This window comes from Tursiops truncatus, chromosome 1 (assembly GCF_011762595.2).
Source record: "Tursiops truncatus isolate mTurTru1 chromosome 1, mTurTru1.mat.Y, whole genome shotgun sequence".
Classification (NCBI taxonomy): domain Eukaryota; kingdom Metazoa; phylum Chordata; class Mammalia; order Artiodactyla; family Delphinidae; genus Tursiops; species Tursiops truncatus.
The window spans coordinates 5,702,424-5,725,894 of record NC_047034.1 but is presented as its reverse complement, the minus strand read 5'-3'; the positions used below and the strand labels follow the sequence as shown (position 1 = coordinate 5,725,894).

Below are 23,471 nucleotides of genomic sequence, written 5' to 3'. Positions count from 1 at the left end.
TGATCAAACAAATCTGAGCTCACTCCTGGAGCCCCACTTACTTCCAAAACTCCTTAACTCTTTCCTCTGCCCTTATTGGTCTCCTCTCCAAACTAGGGATATAATGCATACCTCAGAGTGTCATAAGGCTGTCATGGGGGCTTAGTAGAACACTAAGCCAATAAGCAGAAAACCAATGCTATCTTTCCATTATGTAAATTTTTGTAAAAATAATATACATTGTGCATCTACCCTTATATATTGTCTCTGTATCATTCTGCCTACAGAATGAGTTCCTGAGTTCTGCAGGAAACAGGGAAAGAGGACATTAATTACATTGAGGGATGTGTGTGCTTTCTTTTTTCTGATAATGAGAGCTCAGTATAATTCATTTCTCTCCCCACCTCAGCTGTCTTAAAACTTAATATCAGGTTTATACTTCATCCCTACTATGTTGATTTATTGTTTCTTCTACTTCTGTTATAATGACCCAATTTCATGTCTGTTTTGAAAACTGCCTCCAACTTTTGTTGAAGATTATACAGTGTTTTTCTGTCTCCATTTGACAAATGAATAAATCAAGCCTCAGAGAAGCTATAATTTAACTGAAGTCACAGCAAAAAAGTGACACAACCAAGAAACCTTCAAATCCAAAGAATTTCTGTTTTTACCTAAAGCCCCTCCAGAGAGCTGCATATGTCCCTGTGAGAAATAAAGCCTAAGAAGAACGATTTCTTTGTTAAACTAAAAATCTGTCCCCTAAATTATGGCAATGAAAATTACTACTTTACATTTACATGTACTTTACAAAACGCTTTTATATAAATGATCTTGATCTTTGTGTTTATTCAGCACTGGGTCTTGCTTGACTTTATAATTAGAAAATAGAGAAGATTTAGTGAAAGGCAAACGAACAAACCAAAAAAGTCCTGTAGAGAAAAATTAAAGCACTTGGGGGATATTTGACTTGAAGAAAAGAAGACTGTGCTTCAATTGTCAATATAAAAGCTAATTATAAAGCAGGGGATTGAAAGTGGTTTTTCACCTTCCCAGCTGGCACACTAGAGGGAAGAAGCTCATATGAAATTCAAATGAGGTATTTAGAACATCCTAAAATCAATTTGCTAGCAAATGAGAAGCCTAAAAATAAATACCAGAAACTTAAATATAAAGGTAGAACAAGGGCCTATAATAAATATAATTCAGTGGGCTAATAGACAGGAATGAGAAAGAATTTTAAGTAGTTGAATCAGCCTGAATTATTAGGGATAATCAGAAATATTCTGTATACCATTTGCATAGCAAAATGTTGGTGAAAGTTATTATAACCTTGGGGCAGGAGATACCACCAGAATAAGCAATGGGTCTAGAGAAAGGAGACAGTGCTGAAATGAGGCTCTCAACACTGAATCAAAATACTCAAAAGCACAGAAAGAGGGTAAATTACAATACCCTCTATCTATTTAAATAAAATATAAATGTAAAATATTATATATTTTGTAACATAAAATAACTTAGAGAATTTACTAACAGGAAATTGTGAGAAGAACAGCAATGATACATGACCCTGCTAAAAGTCAGTTGAAACACAAGTGTCTAAGCAATTTAAGGAGTTCAGTAACTGAAAAGGAATTAATGAGAAGGGAAAGAGAAGATGAAAAAATGAGGAGGAACTTTGAAAGAGAAAAAAAAAGATTTTATGGTGTTTTAAAAAGATGTATGAATTTTGCATAGGCTTTGTTGCTTGATGGTAAGAAATGCTTTTATTATAATGAAAATGTACTATAAAAGCTCTGACATTGACTATGGTTTGAAATAGGCAGCCATCTGGTTGGATGGTATAGAGAGGGCTATGTTTGGAGAAGTGAAAAATAAGAAGTATTCTGGGATCCACTTGAGTATGATTCTTTATTAAAGTCGTCTGCTGCTATTATATTTTTATCAAGTTCTCCTAGCATTTTCACTAGTTTTTACTTTATATATTTAACTGCCACTTCTTTTGGATACAGAGGTAAATGAAGATCCCGTCTCCTTGTAAATTGTGCCATTTATCCTCTCTTCCTACTCTGTTAAGGTTTTTGTTTTGCTTTGTTTTTAATCAGAATTTCTACTGTGTTCTTCCCTAGGTGCTCTTTTTTTTTTTTTCGGTACCTAGGTGCTCTTTTCTAATCCATTGCCTTTAATGCTGATCCATATGTTGACGGTTACCAAATTCACCACCTGGTCCCCACCCTTCTCCTAAACTCTGAGCTCCTACAGACACATGGCTACTCGACACCTTACCTTAGGTTTCTAAAATGTGTCTCAACTAGAATGGACTCTTTTTCTTCCTCTTCATGTTCCTTTCCAGATTTCCTTATCCTCACATATGGCATGACATTCAGTCAGTTTTCCAAAATGTAAATCTCAAAGCCATCTTCAATTTTCCTTTCTCTCTCACCTTACGTCCAATTTGTCATCAAAACTGTGTTACTTCTGTTAAAAAAAGAAACCATGGGCTCCAAATGGAGTCACTTGTGCTGAGCCCCACATCAGCAAACCAAAACTTAACTGCAATTTTAGTCTCTCCCAAGAATGTACTCTTTAACCAGTCAGTCTGGAATCACCTGGTCAGCACTAGTGAGGTCATCTGCTGGATAGACCCCTGCCTTCCCCCATGGGAAAGTGACCTTGCCTGAAACAATCTACTCTTTGCTAATAAACTTCCTTTCCCCACCCTCTTTCTGCCTTTGAAAACCTTTCCTTTTCTACAGCTCTTCAGAGCTCCTTTCTATTTGCTAGATGGGCTGGCGCCCGATTCATGAACTGTTGAAGAAAGCCAATTTGATCTTCAGATTTACTCAGTTGGATTTCAGTTTTTAACCCTTCTAAATATTGGAGTAAAACACTTAACATGAGATCTACCCTCTTAACAAATCTATAAGTGTACAATAAATGATTTAAAGGTATAGTCATGGAATTAATCAATGGAAAAGGCATAACATGAACCCAGGATTGTATTGCTCCAATTTATGATTTTTACCATTATACCAAAGAGCAAGCACACCTCAGAGCTCAGCGAAAAAAAGCAACTCTGTAGTCACTCTGGTATGACAACAGCTGTCATTAAGATAGAAATTAAAGAAGTTCTTAATAAGTGACGGAAAATAACTGTGTTTAAGACCAACCTGAGTGAAAGGCACACAGAAAATGAAAAAGTTTCAGCACAGATTGAACCAGAATGGAGCATTTCTTAATTGTTGTAACGCTCTCTATTTTGGCCAAGGTCTCACACACCATTCTTACGGAGGAGCCAGCAGGTAACATAAATCAGTATGTGGCTTGTCCTGACCTTGAGGGGAATGCACTCACAGTTTGAGAATACAGGTAAGACAGTACAGGTGAGTCATGGCCTCAAATTGCACCATTCACAGCAGTGATGGACCTGGGCTCTTAACAATGATAAGAACTAGAATTAGAAGACAGGGCCCTGGGCACTTGGAAGGCTTATGCAGCAGTTCAAGACAAAGCTCCCAGTGCACATATGGTTGGAGCTACAGAGATGCAGCATCAGACTTACCAAGTATCTCAGCCCCAACCTGCAAGGAGGTCAACCTACCTTATTAAAATGACATATATAGAGTTTTGTTAATATGTGGCTGCTTCATTAAAAAACCAATACTGAAAAATAGTATAGGCACTGAAAACTTATACTTCATTTACATTCACATGAATTAAATACATTTTATAAGTTTCACTGTTAGCTTATTATTATTTGCCTTTTAGAAAAATGTTTATTTTTGAAATGATTCATGAAGAGTGCTGGATTTAAGAATCTACTGTGAGCTTTGCTTCTTTACAAAACATTCTTATGTGCTGTCTTTGACACAGATCCATGCAAAATAATTTTAGTGTTATACAATTCTAAAACAAAATGTGAACAACATTTATTTAGGATTTAAAATACAGACTCTCATGCTACCCTCTTTAAAACGACTGAAAAATCGTAATTGATTTGCTTACTTAAATAGGTTATAAATATAATAACAAAAGCACCTTAATTTCTAATCACTTGTAATTGGTGCTTTTTAAAATGTGCTTCTTTTAATATGTTACCTATACATTGAGTTATACAAGCTTTTTAAGCTTTGGCAAGGTTTATAAGGAAAACATTAATTTGAATGAAAGGAAATATTGAGACTGTAAACTTTTTCACCACAAATTTCACCTGGTAAATGTCAATTTGTACAACGAAATGTTTTCAGAGGGAAAAAAAATTCACATAGCAGAAATAAATAAATATCAACACACTCCCTAGGAATCCCATTGCTGTGCAGAGTTAACTGGAAAAATTTAATTATCAATGGCATTCTGTGCTGAAAGCATCTAACACTTTGATTTCATGCTTGTAATTCAGACATTAGCATTCAGATCAACCCACAACTTGCAATTTGGTATTTACTGAATGAATACCAATTAAATTGTTCCAAATAATCATTTTCATTTCCTGTAGCATGTCTGCCTAAAACCTAAGATACCCATTGGATTTAAGATCATTTGAGATGTTAGGATTTTACATTTTCTAGAGAGAATTGTTGCTTTTGAAGTAATAATAAATCTCATTTTTCTATTGTTAAAAGCAAGTTCTCACTCTGCTGGTCATTGTCTTCATGTCTATACAAAAAAAGGTTAGTAACTGATACCACAGGCCACAGATCTGAAGTCAACATACACTGCAATTTAGTAGTTCGTGAAACGTGACCACACCCCACCCTATGCCCTGATGCACAAACATGCATTTTCTTTATTTCAAAATAATAGATAAACAGACTTTTCAGGAAAGGATTGGGATTTAGATCAGATGGGAGAAACAAAAGTGAGATTTCAGGAACCAAAGAAATCAAGGAAAGAAGTAGAAGAAAAAACAAACAAACAAAAATCCTAAGAGATGATGGGAAGAGAAAAGCATGATAGTACATGTATCCCAATGCTCTCTAGTATCACATAGGAGGTGATAATTTCAGTAATTTTATTACATTGTTCTTCTCTCTCAAATTTTAACATTAAAAGAAAAATTCTCAAGATGTAAATTCTGAAGTTATATGGAGACAAAATTAACAGCCAAAATTTGACTTATCTGGAAGCTCCTATTTATGAGGTATGTGTATGCAATTTATAAAAATTATTTCAGAGAGCATCTCTTTTTAACTAAAAAAGTTGTAGAAGTTTTACTATCCAGTTATATCTCTTTGACAAGTGAACAGGACTAGAATGTCTTCATAAAACCATAGTGGCATAGAAGGTTAAATTATAAAGATTCTTTCCATCACCTGACACCAAAAATGAAAAGAAGGCATTTAAAAGAACATTCTCAGAATATATGGTTTGAATATGCTTAGCTTACAATATATTTAAGTATCTTCAGTTGATAAGGATATTGTCCTGGGATTTTTAACCCCGGAATGTTATTTTCTATCAATCGCAAACATTTGTTAAGCATCTTATATTTTCCAACCACAACAGATACTGGACATAAAATGGTAAGAAAGGAAAATTGAAACTTTGTTATATACGATAAAAATTTGGCAGGAAACACTGATAATTAAAGAAGCATTATATATTTTATAATTTTTTCCATCACTGAGAAACATAAAGCTTGGGCATCTCCCATTAATTCAGATAAACTTCAAGAAAACGTCATAAAAGAGCTTCAATCTAAAAGTCGAGACTCAAAGGATAAGCAGGAGAGAAAGGTGAGGAATTTAGATTAAAAAAAAACTTAACATGAGAATCATTTTACAAATGTAAAGAAATTAATCATACAAGTCATATTGAATGTGATCCTTACATTTTGCATTTTGTGTTAAATTTTTTTGCCTCTTTTTAAATTCCTTAATTTTTGTGACTTTCGTTTTAAAAACTTACACACATTCATTTTGAAAATTTAAACCATAGCAGAAAGTATAAGAAAGTTAAAAGAAAAATCCTATATCCTTATAGAATCACTTGATGTATTCTTATCTATATCTCTATAGAAACATAGAAGTATAGAAAGACAGATGAACAGGTAAGTGGAAATAATCTGAACAGATTTTAATCATGTATATATGTGGTAATTTTATCTAAATGTATCATATTTGTTGTTGATAAAACTAAAAAAATAAAGATTAGAACCTTGCTAAATTTAAAGTAACCATTCACACAAAAGAGAAAGTAATGGCTAAAATATTTTTCTATAGTTAATCCAAAATATCTTTACAAATGAAGAAAGTGTCATCTTAATGTCTTATTAAACTATTATCCTACTTCAAACAGTAATTTAAAATTCACAATAGAAATGAGCAAATTATCATAATTCTATTTGAGTTTTTAGTTTGATTACAATTTTTATATATCTAGGTTAATGACTTCTAGAACTTCATACAAATAATATTACAAAGGTTAAGGATGTGGGCTCTGGAACCAACCAATTTGCCTAGGTCCAGATCTGAGCTCTGCTTCTTACTAATCGTAGACTTTGGATAAACTAAGGCTTATCTTTCCATCTAACCTTTCTGTGCCTCAGTTTCTTTTAACATTAAAAGAATGTTATATTTATTCTCTGTAAAATGAGAATAATACCTACCATAGAAGGTTGTTGTGCAAAATTAAACAATTTATTACACATAAAGCAATAAAAAAATTGGCTGGCAAAGAAGGTAAACATTAAATAAGTATTAACTGTAATTACTATTATGATGACATTTTAGGATCTCTTTGGGAACAGAGCATTCATGTCTGCTGCCACAAGTAAACTGATTTATCTCTTACCTCAAATCTTTTATCAAGACTTCTTTATTTTCCTTAATTTTATTTCTTAATTTTGTAGATTTTGTCCTAAGGTAATTTTTTCAAGGAGACCTCACATGTGTCACACTCCCTACGTGTATTCATTTTTGAGGTTATCAGTTGATGGCTTTCATACATAACTGACCATCTTGAGTGGTATAAAACCAATGTCACAGAGCCTTTCCTGCAGAACTATTATTGTCCTAAAGACCATCAGAAGTCGTTGATTCTCAATTAGTGCAGTATGACAACTGGCTTTCTCTCACACCTTTACCCCAGCTTCTAAGTGGAAACCTCCCTTGGCTAGGTGTCTTCACCACGAACAATAAAAATGAGGTCTCTGCCTCTGCTTGGATAAATCTTCAACTACACTTCTGATAAAATGAAGTGTGAGATGGGGTTTCCCAGAGCCAGATCCAATGAGTAGCTGTTGCATATACCACTGCTTCTCATAACGTATTTTTTTTTCCTTTACCTTTTTTTTTCTTATTTTTGTAATACATGTTTAATACTACATAGGTAGCATACTTTCTAAGTTCTTGTATATCTGAAAATAACTACATTATCCTCATAATTCAGTGAGGGCTTAAATTCTATTAAAGTTTAGGTTCTAAATCAATTTTTCTTGGAAACTTGTGAACTGTGTTTTAGAAACTTTTAACTCAGATGAGAACATGGATATCAGATTGATTCTTATTCATTTGTAGGTAATGCCTTTATTTTTTCCTGAAGTTTTACCACAGCTTACAGTAGATAAGTGGATATTTAAGATAGATATACTTAGCTGTTTTACTTTTTTTGCAAATTCCTTAACTACTTTGTGCCTCAAAGTTTCTTCATCTATAAAATAAGGACAATAGAACTTATCTTATAAGCTGTTAAAGGTTAAATTAGTTAATACATGTGCTCAGAAAAGTGCCTAACACATAGGAAACCCTTGAAATGTTAGCCATTATTCTCAGTATTTGATGTTTGAAAATAACTGTACATTATTGTCGTATTTCAAAAATTGCTTATTTGTTGCAGAATTTTAATTCAAAACCATGTTTCTTAGATTTTTATATTAATAATAATTACATAATTATTATTTATATATATTCAATAACCATATTCTGCTTTTCCTCAATTTGAATTCAGCTTACTTGGTTAATTAACTGCCTAAAACTTGGCTGCTCACGTATGCAAAATTGAGTTGGGACAAATAGTTTTCTATTTGTTCTAGTGTGAAACAAGCCTGGGGACTGTTAGTCAGTTGCCAGATCTTTAGACAAATGCACTTTCTGTCGTTCATTTGTAATATAAGCAAAACAAATGTGACCAAACAAAATTAGTAATCAAATATCATGATGGTGCTATACTGCTAGACCATTTGTTATAATACTTTCTCCAAACTACAGTACTTAGCTTCTCACTGTCCACTTCCCAAGTAGCTCTTTGCCTTAAGAGTCAATTCAGTAAATTGAGTTCAAGAACTTAAGCATCCAGTATTCAATAAGTATTAATCAAAGATGCACAAGAAAATCCCAAGTACTTTTGAATTAAGCATGCTAATAATGTTTAACTAGATCATATTTTAAACAATAAATAAATAGGTTCATTTTCTCCTTAAATAAGACTGAGGAGGTAAAATAAATTTTTTTACACTGGACTAAAACACAAAATATCCACTAACCTAATATAGCTCTTTGCTTTACAACTCTACAAAATAATATGAAAATACGTAATACATATTCAAATAAAAAATTTGAATCAAAGTAGGTGCAAAAAAAAACTACTAGTGTAAAATTAGAAACACCAAATGCATTATAAATTAGAGTACTTACTATTGGTTAGAATATGCTGATAATTAAGCTAAAGTCATGCACTTAATTACCAGATGGACCAGTTGTCTCTGCTTTGTTCCAGAGACACAGGCTGAATCACAATTTCCAGCTGTCTTGGAACTGTGCACTACTGAGCTGGAGGGGCACACAGCCGACATGTGGGAAGATTAGTCCAATTCCATTACAATGACAGGAAAAGCAATTCTGAGCACATTCCCTACAGGAAGGGGTCAGTAGCCTCATTTTTATTTCAGTTTGGCACTGAGCACGGTGTCTTTTATAGACGAATGCTTAATGACAGTCCTTTTTAATGTTCATAATGTTGAAGACAAGATACATTTTAAAACCATACAACAGCTTTCCAAACAGGTAATATTAAGATTGTGAGATCCATGAACAACAGAGCCATTTCATCAAATATTAGTTCCTGAATCATTTGGGGCTTAAAATTTAATGTATGTATTAAAAGTTCTGATTTGGTAAAGCAATGATAGACTTGCTCTATGAAACAACTTAACAGCAATTAATTATGACTAATTTCACCACAATGGAATATATATATATGTGTGTATATATACATATATACCATTATACATACATAGATACAAATATATACACATATTTACAAATATACATATAAAAATATGTACATATATACACACACATATATATACATACATATATATACATATATATATATATAATGGAATATCACTCAGTCATAAAAAAGAATGAAATCTTGCCATTTGTGGCAACATGGCTGAACCCAGAGGGTACTAAGTTAAGTGCGACAGAGAAAGACAAATAATGTATGATTTCACTTATATGTGGAATCGAAAAAAACAAAACAAATATATGAAAACAAACAGGTGGTTGCCAGAGGGGAGGGGATCTGGGGACTGTACGAAATAGATGAGGAGAATTAAGAGGTACAAACTTACAGTTGCAAAATAAATGAGTCATGGGAATGAAATGTACAGCATGGGGAATATAGTCAATAATAATGTAGTATCTTTGTAGGATGATGATGGCGGTCAAAAGGTACAAACTTGCAGTTATAAGATGAATAAGTACCACGGATGTAATGTAAATCAGGATTAATATCAATATAATTAACACTGCTCTGTTATATATGAAAACTGTTAAGAGAATAAACCCTGAGTTCCCATCACAAGGAAATTTTTTCTTTTATTTTATATTTATATGAGATGATAGTCACTAAACTTATCATGGCAATTATTTCATGATGTATATAAGCAAATCATTATCCTATACACCTTACATTTGTATAATGCTGTATGTCAATTATTCCCCAATAAAACTGGAAGGAAAAAAAAAAGTAGTCAGTCCCCTGTCTGCTGCCTAGAATCATTTTTAGGCATCCTGATTCAGTTTCATAGTATTACTAACAAATTACTATGCTTAAACATTTTAGAGTAAATCTCTTTTTGCAGGTTCATGTGATAATTCAATCATCTTGTATAAAGAGGACTTCTGAAATTAAAATTTTTGGAGTGTTCACACCATATGCCATGCCCTCTGCTAGATAGACATTTTATAAACATATCCAATTTAATCCTCATTTGAAAAAACACAAACAACAAAAATCTTATAGGGTGATTAATATTGTACTCATTTAATGATGTGGAAAACAAGGCTAGATAAATAAGTAATTTGCCCAAGGCCTCCAAATTAGTATAGCCTTGAGTTTTAAACAAACAGTGTACATGTAAACGTTCATGACTTATCATTGCCAGAGACTGCTTATTGTTCCACAGCATCGCATTTTTCTTTTTCTTGATAGTATAATATTCAACTGGGTATTTGTTGCCCTGACAGACTACATTTTTTGCAGATTCCCTGCAGCTATTGTGTGGGTATATGACCAAATCTAGCCTAAGTTATGCACACAATTTCTGGGTTGTGCCTTATATTCTTCTTTCCTAAGGATGGAGTTAGGATGTAATGGCAAGAGCAAAGCAGCCATACTAAACCACAGAAACCCTGTTTTGAGAATGGCTGAAAACAAGATATAAGCAAACTTTGTCTCCAACAGTATTAAGCTGATGGAACAATCTTGGAACAATCTTGAACAATCTTGGGGCTTAAAATTTAATGTATGTATTAAAAGTTCTGATTTGGTAAAGCAATGATAGACTTGCTCTATGAAACAACTTAACAGCAATTAATTATGACTAATTTCACCACAATGGAATATATATGTGTTTCTATTTGTGTAAGTTCTTGTATCTTTGTGTATATTTGTCTTTTATAATATGTGTAGTGTAACTCTTTGGTAAAATAGCCTGATGATACAGCATAAGTAATGTATCATTGTTCATATTTTTCTTGTAGGTAACCCAACCATCAATGGTGAATTTGAATAAGACTTATTCTACCTTACTATGATTATCATGATTTATGAAGACATTTCGCTTGTAATGCTAGAGAAGAATACACAAAGAAATCAAACTTCAGTTTTTCCATCCTTGATATTATAATTTTAAAACATATTAATGTAAATGTATTGAGTACGTGTGATTAAAAACAATAACATTTTATGTACCTAAACTAACTCTATATTATAATTGCACGTTAAAAGGTAGACTCATATCCACGTATTGGTGACAGTTTTAACATTAGATAGTATCTGTCAAAACTACCACTCAAATGTCTAAAGTTTAAACATACATACACACAACAACAACAAAGTAACTATAATTGCAAATAAAACAAAAAGTGAAACACAAATGATTAAAGTGACAAATAAACTGCATAATAGAAATTACATATAGATCATGAAAGCCCTTTATCTAGCACAGCACTGTGGCATAAGAAAGTGGCAAAATTTGTGTAGTTGTTTCCTTTGAAAATAAAAATTACTCAAGAAATAGATGTATAGGCAGAAAGTAATAGCAAATAGAGAGCCCATTGTGGGTAGTTCACTGTGATGAGGATGCCTCCAGAACCAAAGTACTGGACTAAGTGTTATCATACAAAAATAATCTGTCCTTACTTTTGCATTAAAATTTCGATTACCTCTTTAGCAAATTTACTTTAACAGACTCCCATATTATTTAGACTCATTTATTTTACTTTTTGTAATTTTCCAGTAATTGAGAAAGTAGCATGTGCATAGGTATATAAAAATTTTAATTTTAAATAATACTTTTCCTTAAGTAAAATGAGAAAATTCCTAAATTATCTAAATTATGTATCTTAAAATTAAGAACTTTTTGTGACATTAGAAGAGAAGGCATTACTGTTAGTATTTCAAATTTATGCAGTTAGATATTTACTAGGTAAATAATAAAAACAATTTGTGAAGAGTAAAAAAAAATTAAATGATAAGATGGCATTGTGTCCATTTTAAAGGGGTATTTTATGTTTAAAGGCATGGAATATCCTAAAATGTTTGCTTTTTAAATATAAAAGTATGGAATAAAACATATTTCAAATCCATTTAAAAGAGGTATTAATTGCATACTACTTAGGTGTAATAGTTGTTATATTGCTGTACCTACAACTATATTTACATACATATATCTATAGCTATACTTTAATCTAAAAATAGTATTGTACTAGTGATGAAGGCATTCTTCCTATTGCAGTACTTCCTAATTAGCTTTTTCTCTTTCTCAGTAGGTCGAATCCAGGTCAGAGCACAAATACACATAATTAAGTTGAAAAACAGACATATCATTCTACATCATTTTTTGATTTTCACATTTTTTTTTTCTCTAGTAAGGCTCTGCATGAATCCATATGGGCAGTGCATCATTTCTCATTCCAAAAGAAGAAATACTGCTCAACATCACTAATCATTAGACAAATGCAAATCAAAACTACAATGAGGTATCACCTCACACCAGTCAGAATGGCCACCATCAAAAAATCTACAAACGATAAACGCTGGAGAGGGTGTGGAGAAAAGGGAACCCTCTTGCACTCTTGGTGGGAATGTAAATTGATACAGCCACTATGGAGAACAGTATGGAGGTTCCTTAAAAAACTAAAAATAGAACTACCATACGACCCAGCAATCCCACTACTGGGCATATACCCTGAGAAAACCATAATTCCAAAAGAGTCATGTACCACAATGTTCATTGCAGCTCTATTTACAAAATAGTCAGGACATGGAAGCAACCTAAGTGTTCATCGACAGAGGAATGGATAAAGAAGATGTGGCACATATATACAATGGAATATTACTCAGCCATAAAAAGAAATGTAATTGAGTTACTTGTAGTGAGATGGATGGACCTAGAGTCTGTCATACAGAGTGAAGTCAGAAAGAGAAGAACAAATACCATATGCTAACACATATATATGGTATCTAAAAAAAAAAAATGGTTATGAAGAACCCAGGGGCAGGACAGGAATAAAGACGCAGATGTAGAGAATGGACTTGAGGACACGGGGAGGGGGAAGGGTAAGCTGTGACAAAGTGAGAGAGTGGCATGGACATATATACACTACCAAATGTAAAATAGCTAGCTAGTGGGAAGCAGCTGCATGGCACAGGGAGATCAGCTCGGTGTTTCGTGACCACCTACAATGGTAGGATAGGGAGGGTGGGAGGGAGATGGGAGAGGGAGGAGATATGGGAACATATGTATATGTATAGCTGATTCACTTTGTTATACAGCAGAAACTAACACACCATTGTAAAGCAATTATACTCCAATAAAGATGTCTAAAAAAAATAAAAAACTAGTTCATAAAAAAAAAAAAAACTGTTTTCTATAATAAAGCAACGTACCAGTTGCCTCCCACTGTCCTGTCTGCCCTCGCTTTCTGCCTGGATGCCTGAGAGAACATCGAGGGAGGAGCGGCAGGCAGACAGGGACGGGCAGGGACAGTGTTCTCAACAGCAGTTCTGCTTTGAAGATTATGGAAAGATGAGGGCACCCCCATGCCAGCAGTTTGAAGGAAAAATTATTGTTTGACAACTGTGGCCTGCAGTACAAATTCTTGTGATCTGGTTGTTTACAGCATTTAGGAAAACCTCAGAGCTGCAGTAAATATCAATACCAAATGGTTGACGTGCTTTCTTGTTTTTTTCCTTAAGACTGAAGTAAGGATTTTACTTCTATTTCTATAGGTGACCATTACTTTTTATAGTGAATATTTATCTATTCATTTACTGTAGCCAAATCTTAATTAAAGTGGTTTATTATATGTTTTTGTAGAACTATAATTAAAACAAAACATAATAAAAATGCTGATATGTATGATCTTACCAGGTGAAGATAAGGCATAGTAATGTAGATATTAAAATCAAAACTTGATTAAACATTGCAGACTGTGTACGCTGAATGGCTCTGTGTAGATCATTCTGAAATAATACAGAACAAGCATATTTTAAATTTTGATAGATACTACATATTCATGAGTTTTGTTACATTTATTACTATGTATTACATTTCAACTATCTTGTGCATACTCAACACACATACTTTAAATGGATATAGCAGCATATTTTCGTTTTTGCCTTGGTCTATATAACCTTACTGTAACATTCATATTACCAAGATAATACTATGGGAGACCACCAAAGCACCAAATTTTAGTTTACTCGCCTTACAAACATCTGTAGAGTTGTTACACTGACTCCCCAAAAGCCCTCCACGGTGAGTATGCTCTCTTGTGGAAAATTCTAATTTTAAAAGATCAGAAAATAATATGTTCAATTAAGGGGAAAGTAATAGATGGATCAAACTACAACCATATCTCATTCTCTGAATCAGGAAAAATAACATGAATTATGCCAGGTGATTTATCATAAAAATAAAAAATTATATAGCCAATGAACATTTTTAGATTAATTTCATTCATATTAAGAGAAATGTGAATTCAAGATATAATTTTATTTTCCAATTGAAAAACATTGAAAATAATAATACCCACTGCTATTTAATATGCAAAAAACAAGCACTCATATATAATACTGCTCATGTAATTTGTTATAAATTTCTTGAAAGTAATTTGGTAATACAAGTCAAAATTCACAAAGGTATGCCCTTTCTACTTCATGGTTTCATTCATTTAATTAGTATTTACCCCATAACATAATTTCTAAAAGCTAACCACATGAAAATTATGAGATGGAAATCAAATACTTATGTATGTTCATCTTTATTACAAAATTATAAGATTTATTACGTGAAATAATGAATGTCCATTACTATTAAAGTAACTAAAAATGCAATAGAAAAATGGTTAAATAAATTGATCAAAACTAGATAGCAGATTTAATGCATCCATTAAAAATGGTTTGAACAGGAATATTTAATGACATAGGAACCTGTCCACCACATACTATTATATGACAAAAAATTTAAATTATAAAATTAAACATACTATTTTGTGTGTGTGTGTTTTCATAGAAAATATTAGAAGAATATAAGTTATTACTAGTGCTTAGTCTGTGTGGAAGGTTTGTAGTTTTGCATAATGTTTTATTTTATGGTTTCCTGTTGTATAAATTTTTTATAGTAACATTTTAACAGTCTGCATATCAGGACTGCGTGAGATAGATAACTTCATCAATACAAGCAAAGTCTCAATGAGTCATAGTTTATCTTTCTCTACCACACATTTAACCAAAACTGTAACAAAAACAAACTAAGTTGACTAGAATTTCACCTCGCATCTCTTACTTTCTTCTAACAGAGGTGTTAATGAACAGAAAAATAAATTAAAATTTAGCAACCAGGAAGAGGAGAAGTAAAATATAGAGCTATGATGGAAAATGAATCCTAAATTAACAATGCAAGCACTACTTCTACTCTCAACGATTGACTAATAATTCCTCTCTTGGTTAGGTTACTTTTTCCAACAGCTAATAAATGCAAATTAGCAAAGACGTTTATTTTTTTTTCCTGGAGTATTTTTTTTTCATTAGGAATTTAGGCAATCTATATTTAGTGAAATAGTATTTTTTTGGACAGTTAAGACAGACTGATGTTTCCACAAACCATCCACAGGCTACAGTCTCCCCTTCTTAGTCATGAACTTTCATGAGGCTCCAGTGGTTACTTAACACAGATGTTTAGAAATATTCATCTGGTTGTGAATATTCAAATGTTATCCAGATATTCCTTTTGGCCACAACTGGTGTCATAATTTCTGTTAAAAAGCTATTTACATTGTAAAGCAATTATACTCTAATAAAGATGTTAAAAAAAAAAGCTATTTAAGAGAAAAGCAAGTTTGCCTCCAAACAAATTTAATTTCTGTGTGATAAAATTAATAATTTTGAGCCCTTACTATGTTTATGCCAGATACAAGATTTTACACATACATATATATGCATGTATATATAATTTCATTTAATTCTCACAGCAAGCCTGTATGTAGGTACTTTTATTCTCTTGTGAAGATGAAGACATTAGCAAAGAAGTTGAATCATTTGCTTATCTTATCAGAGCACTTAACATAGAGTGGACTCCTATTAACACCTGTAGAATAAATGACCAAGCAGCAAGCTCACTCATAAGTGTCCAAGTCTATTATAGCAAAGAGATTTTGGTCATAGTTATAAATCAGTCCTTCTGAACAGGGTCAGCCTTGGGCAAAATGCAACTGTGGCACATCTCTTCTTTCCTGCTTCCCCTTCTCCCTCCTAATATCCTACTCCCAACCCAACCCAGCCTAAAAAGGTGACTTTACATGAGGGCCTTCTGGCTGCAATATAGGGTCTTACAAAAGCCTATAGATTTTTATGGACTGTGAGACTACCTACAGTTAAGAACAGTTTAACAATGTTACCTCCTGAAGGCTTAAAACCAGGGGTCCCGTTATACATCAAGAGATTGCCTTAGAAGGGAAGGCTGTTTGTCTTCAGGAAATTGGCTAACTAGTTGGACCAGTCCGAACAGCAGTTAGCTTTGGTTTGGTGATATTTGGAATATCTGAACTATTTTTGTTTACCAGCTCATAGGGCCTTATGAAGGAAGGGACTTGGCAATATGGGCATTTTATGACTTTTCATTCTCATTAGGGTATAAGCAGACTTGGGATCTATTAGCTTAGACAGTTATGCAACACATCACTTTAATGAGGTAAGAAATAATGGAGTGTTGAAAAATATTTTTGTCTTTACATTTGTCTTTTATACTTACAATCATATTTTCCAAGGCATGTTTGGCAAGCCAACAGTTTAGAAAGACTGGGACAAATAGATTTCTTAAGGAAGGCCAGAATATCTGGAAAACAAATCAAAACTAAACTTTTATCTCAAAGCAAGAAATCGATATGATTGAGAAGAAATGTGAAACAGAAATAAGTTATTAAAAACAATAGAATGATCTAAAACATGTGGCAAATACTTTAAACTCATATGACTATTGAAATGCAAGGAGCAGACAGGATCTTTTCATTCATTCTCTAAGTCTTACTTAAGGAAAAATTCTTCGGAAAATTATTGTAGAAGCAGAATGAAAATAATCAGCCCTCACTGGATGTCAGCTATAATGTGCTAATTAGATCACTAAATCTTTTAGTGTGACAGTTTATAATAGACATCACCTCTTTCTTTCCTGCAGCTGGAAGTAAAAAGTAGATGTAAGGAGACAGAGCTTTAGTTTTTCATAGCATTACCACTTAGTCTCTGCAGATGCAAACATTCTTACTGACTTTGGGGAACTGTACTCCACTGGAATTATGTTGAATTAGCCATTCAATCTGGGGCCAGTTGTTCCTCTAGATAAATCACTCAAATTAAAATAATTGTCAGAACTGAGCAACAGCCTCAGATCATATTGACTTCTTTTCATAATTTTCCAAATAAAATTCAAACAAATAAGGTTTAGAAAGCCTATTACCAACAGATATTACTGTAACTTTATCAAATAGAGATTAAGACCTAATTTTGCAATGGGAAAGTGCTAGTTACATACTTTGTAGTTAAAACAGGATCACTGTGGAATTGGTCCTCCACAGACTTTGATAAAGAAGCAAATTACTAGTTGTCTGGCTGACGGCAACTTTCTTAGTAAAAAGAGAACTGGACTTAGGAAATCCTATGGTTAAGCTCGAGATAAACATATTCTTAGCATGAGAAATCTTTATAAATACTTGGTTTTACTTGGTTTCTATTTTTTTTTTAATTCCACAATATACACAAGAAATGGAATGATTAATTCCTGGTCTGTTTAGACAATATTGACACTTGTTAAAATGGCACCTCTAGAGCATATATTTCTAAAAGCATTTCATTTTGCAATTGTACTAAATCTCATTAATTTTCACTTAATTTCACAATCCAGTTACCCAACTGATTTTACTATTTATTTTTTAATACCATGATTTAAAACAATAACAAAGTCTAAATTCATCCATCTGAGCTAATATGTTATCTATTACTATTTAGATTTAAAGACTTTATGTCTAATTAAAAACTTATTTCTTTTAAAGATTCTTTTAGGACTTACTGAGATAATGAAGGGAACCGCATTAATTACTTCCAAGATGAAGGGTATTCGTAAAATCTGTTCCCAGATGTTTCCCTTCCAAGAAAGAATGAGTAAAAATGAAAGTCAATTATAACTGAATCCCATTAAAGGGGGAAAAAGACAGCATCAGAATTTCTCTAGCAATAAGGATGTTTATATTAATAGAATACCAAATTATTATTTAGAAATGTAGCAATGACTTTTAGAGATTATTTTGCTGAATGTAATTGTGCCCTCTCAATTTTGTAGTCAGTGTAAGAAGTAAAACAAATGTTTGTAGTAATCCTTGAATATTGCATATAACACATTTTAATCATAACATATTTCATGGAAGAAAAGTTACTAGTAAAAATAAAACACATTAAAAAACCTTACAGAATCAATGAAAAAGCGACTCAATCTTAATTTTTTTACTATAATAATTACATTCACAAACTTTAAAGCATATCAAATAGTTCGCAAACACAAACATATAACAATGTTCCTTGGAATTAACATTGTTTTTAGATTAATAAAATTTAAAGGGAGGATTTTCTCAATCTTCTGGATTCTAATTTTCCAACCCACATAGTGCAACAATATTAATCAGGCCTGGCTACCTAATTTGTGGGGCTAAGGGCAAAATGAAAATGCAGGGCCTCTTAGCAGGGCCTCTTATTAACAAATTATGAAGAATTTCAAGAAGGTGACATCAGAGCATTAAAACAAGCACAGGCCCTTCTAATTGTGCAGCTCTGGGCAACTGCACTGGCTAACAGGTCATTCCTGAAACTTTCTTGAACGGTGTCTAGCAAAAAAGAACTCAGAACTTCCTAAAGCAGTTTATTCGTCTATGAAAACAAGAACTACCCATTAGTAAGGCAATTTGAAATCTGACTCCCTGTAATGTCTAATTATTTTGTGACACTGGCTATAATATTGGGATTCTTTATTTTTCTTGAGGTCCCAAAGCCTTAAAACATTACAATGATATAAAACACCTCCACTTCACAAGGCAAGTTCTAGATCAGCAATCATCTGTGTGCTAAAGAGGTTTTGTTATCATTAGTTCATCACCCGTCTGCAAGCTGTATAAAGAGTGGAGGAGGGAGCAGGTGGAAGAAACAGAAGCAATGAGACCTCCTCTGTGTAGAGATACAAGGGTGCTGTGTTACTTCCCTCACCACATCCAGCTCAGTGAGGAGAGCTCGGGTGAACGACCCAGACAGCTGTGCTCAGACATGGGGGCTGCATTTGGCCAATGCTTAAAACATCATCAAAAAACAGCAGAGCAAAGACAAAGAGAGTTGAGATGAGAACAGGCCATACTTATGCCAATCCTAAGAGGTACTTATTTTCTGCAGATGAGATATAGACCCTAAAGAATGAAACTTATGGCCATTCTAAGTTCACACTCAGGAGGGCTGTGTTCCTAAGGGGACATGGAACCGTGACAGACGGTGGCCCTCAGGACCCCAGGGCCTGGGTCAGAGCCCTAATGGCCAGCCTGAGGCTTGAGGCATCAAGGAGCTTTGGCCAAAGGCCTCAGGAGAACTACAAAAGCCCCGTTTGGACCTGCCATCAGAGCAACCCAACCGCAGACTGTTCTTGTGCCAGTAAGGCAACTTTGTCCCAGAAGCTGACCTCACTCCTCCCCATGCCTCCTCAGCCCTGAGGGACCAAAATCAGCTGGTGTCAAATAAGGGAGGAGGGGAAAAGAGGAGATGGCCCCCAAGATGATCCCCTGACCCATGTGGTTCCAGGCCAAGAAAAAGTTAAAACTGGATAAGAATTTTAAATTTTTACATACTGATCATAATTTCTTAAGTACTAAACTGAGATTTGCATTGCGATTGAAAAGTCTAAAAAAGCTAAGATACCTGCCCAAGACTTCATCTGATGAGCATGGCTCATAAGGAAAATGACTGGATTTGAAGGAGAAATGCAGGAAGACTAAAGCCTTTTCCTACTTGCACTGAGTCAGGCCTACCTATTCAACAAACCATTTATAATTGATTTTAATTATGTGAAGCTCCTATTTTTTATTGTGCAGGTTAACATTACCATTTCTTTCATCAGTTTTTTATATGACTCAGTTTCCAGAATGTTTAACACTTGGCTTACTCTTTCCCTACTGTGTTTTTACTTGTCATTGTACATCGTTCCTTGATGTCAATGATTCTGCACAGGAAAAGAGACCGATGTGACCAGAAGAAGACAGCAGGGTGGAGTGGGGAGGGGTATGAGTACAGTTACCACTGGTCATACGGCAGGATCTTTCTACGAATACACAGCAAGATTAGTTGGTTTTCTTAGCTGTGGCACACTGGAAAGTTTAGCTCGTAGTAAACCAAAAGTCTTTCTATCTCTAATGTCCCTCTTCATTTCCATTTATAACACATCAATTTGATTTTTATGATTTTTTCTCAAACCAGTAAAAGAGTCTCATGACTGGTATGTGACTTGGTTGGGTTCCCTTCCGATTTACCTTCCATATTAAAGCCAGAGAATTCTTTCTAAAATGCCAAATTTCCATTGCCATCATATTAACATCCAAACTCCTCATTACATCATATGAAGCTTCATAACTTGGACTCTGGCTACTGGTTTGGTTTGTACCTACTACATTCCTAGCCCACCTTGAATTCAGCTACAGATACATCACATGTAAAACTGATTTTGAGGCAGTTCTCTGAACACACTACGCTATTTCATACTTTTACAACTTTGCTCACATACTTCTCCCTCTGCTTGGAATGTCTCAGTCCCCATACCTTCACCACTAACTACCTGGATATAGCTTTGTAACATTTTATAAAACTTATTTGTTTATATGACATTTGGACTCAATAAGCATGTGAATGAATAGATGAAACTTTCAAATATCTTATACATATTCTTCCCTTCTTGGTATAATTAATTTTTGACCTTAAACATTTATATTTCTTTCTATTGGATCCAAATGGAAACCCCTGAAAGAATATTATTGTTTAAACCCTTCCTGGTGCAATTATAAATAAGTTGTTAAACTTATGGCCACAAAGCTCAACAGGTTTTCTGGAAGAAAGCATTTCAAGAGTACTTGGCTATATACCCATCTTAGGTAATCTCATCTATGTGTCAACTTCAACATATCGTCAATAATAAACCAATGACTTCCAATGTTGTATCTCTAGCTGAGATCAATATTCTATCTGAGAATCTCTTTCAGATCTCCACTGCCTAATCCACTGCTTCACACAGATGCCTCAAAGGCACCCTGTGGGTAATATGTCTAAAAGTAAAATTTAAACGACAATGAAAACAAGACAATCCGAAACCTATGGGATGCAGAAAAAGCACTTCTAAGAGGGAAGTTTATAGCAATACAATCCTACCTCAAGAAACAAGAAAAATCTCAAAAAACAACCTATCCTTATACCTAAAGCAACCAGAGAAAGAAGAACAAACAAAACCCAAAGATAGTAGAAGGAAAGAAATCATAAAGATCGAAATAAATGAAATAGAGACGACTCATCTTGATGACTCAGATTCATCAAGAAAAAAAGGGAGAGGATTCAAATCAATAAAATTAGAAATGAAAAAAGAGAAGTTACAACAGACACCACAGAAATACAAAGGATCATAAGAGACTAACAAGCAACTCTATGCCAATAAAATAGACTACCTAAAAGTAAAATTTATGATGTTTGCCCTGACTGGTTCTCCAGTAACAGAAACCAAAAGTTTTGGAGAAACTCTTTACACCTTCCTTTCACATGCTAAACAAGAATAATTTGACAATAAGACTTCCTGATTCATATATGGACCTTGAGTCCTCTGGTTCTCATTCTAATGCTAATCCCACTCCAGCCTCCTAACCGGTCTCCTCCCCTTCCTTCTTGCCCCATTCCCATCCACCTCCCACAATGTTACCAGGAATATGTTTCTAAGGCACATCTCATGTGCCAATCCCTACCCCTCACCCCACGCCACCCCCACTCACTTTGTAACTCTTGAACAATTCAGACACTTGCACAGCGAAACACAGATTCTATTACAACCTACAAAAGGCAACAAATCGTTTAGCTCTCCTTGTCCTCTCCCCGCGAATTTTAAAGATCATTCTTTCCTAAGACCTTCCACTCCTTATATATGCCAGGGCCTTGGCACATGCTTTTTAAGAGACTTGGAAAATCTCCACCTTCCTTTCCAATTTCCCTTTGTCTAGTTAATTCACACACATCTTTCAGCTCTTAACTCAAAATCTTTTGAGTGTTTTGAGGCTTTCCTTGCCCCCTCATTGCACACACACCAGACAAGATCAGATTCCCACACTAGGTTTTTCTATCTTCATCAACATCCTTCTCATTCCTTTTTTTGTTTGTTTTTATATATCTAATCAACACTTGATTTTAATGTCATGAGGTCCAGGTGAGAGCATCTGTTTAGTTCGGGATTCTTTGCTCTGTTCCTAGCACAGTCCTTGACAGCCTGAAGCTCCTCAATAAAAACTACAACTGCATTATGTCAAACATGCTCCTGTGGATTCATAGCTAATGTGTGTGTATTTGTGTGTTGTAGCAAAAAAGGAATTTCCCCCTGAGGACTAATTTTCACAATATAAAATTATACAGGGAGGCAATGTACTCATTGCTAAAAATAAGCGAATAACTTTTCGATTATATTCATTAGGTTTAATTCTAAGATCTCAGGTTGTCTTCTGAACATTCATAAATTATCTCCCCTAAGATAAGCTGACGAAAAATAGATAGAAAAATTATCCAAAAGTTGCATTGGCTATTAGAGAGTCCCCATCGGCCTGCATCATATAAATCCACATGATAAAAGTAATTATAGTGGAAAAAGAAAGCCTAAATCTGGAGAATGCGGCTACATAGAGAAGCATGAAATAAGATCCAAAAGGCAGGCACATGCCTTTCAAAATTAAGTTAAATACCTGTTTCACTTAATCTTATTTTCCTGAACGAGATGAAAGGCATTAGTCTCCTTCCAAATGGTAACCTAAAGAAAAAAAAGTTTCTAAAAAGTAGGTTTTTCTGTTCTAAGCGTGTAGAGCTCTCTGTGTTCCTCTCCTTATTGACAGAATTCAGTAAAATATAAATAAAACCTAATCTAACCATTCTACAACATTTGGTATGGATGTAACCTTCCTTAACCAATAAAAATGCAGGACAACAGGTGATTTTCTAAGATGTACCAGGCTTTTATTTTTATCATAAAAGAAAGTGCAAGTTTGGAACTATTATCTAGGTAACTCTAAAAAGCACTTTAAAAATTATAAGATTTATGGTAATTTAGTTGTTAGCCCAGGATGGAACATGGGACTTTTAAAAAGCATTTTCTTCTATAATATTAAGAATACCTATATTTAAAATATTTAACCAAAAAGACTAATAACTTACTTTCCTTCAGTGAGTTT

General features: G+C 33.7%; 1 protein-coding gene across 4 annotated transcripts in view; it reads right to left on the bottom strand.

Moving 5' to 3' along the window:
* KCNT2 (potassium sodium-activated channel subfamily T member 2) overlaps window positions 1-23,471 on the bottom strand; it is a 372,171-nt gene that overhangs the window by 209,105 nt on the left and 139,595 nt on the right. For all 4 annotated transcript variants that reach the window (XM_073800193.1, XM_073800198.1, XM_073800201.1 and 1 more), the window contains 3 exons: window positions 18,050-18,124; window positions 16,739-16,822; window positions 13,856-13,950 (listed from right to left, as the gene is read on the bottom strand). In XM_073800193.1, the coding sequence (XP_073656294.1) occupies window positions 13,856-13,950; window positions 16,739-16,822; window positions 18,050-18,124 (254 nt within the window). The remainder of the gene's footprint in view (window positions 1-13,855; window positions 13,951-16,738; window positions 16,823-18,049; window positions 18,125-23,471) is intronic.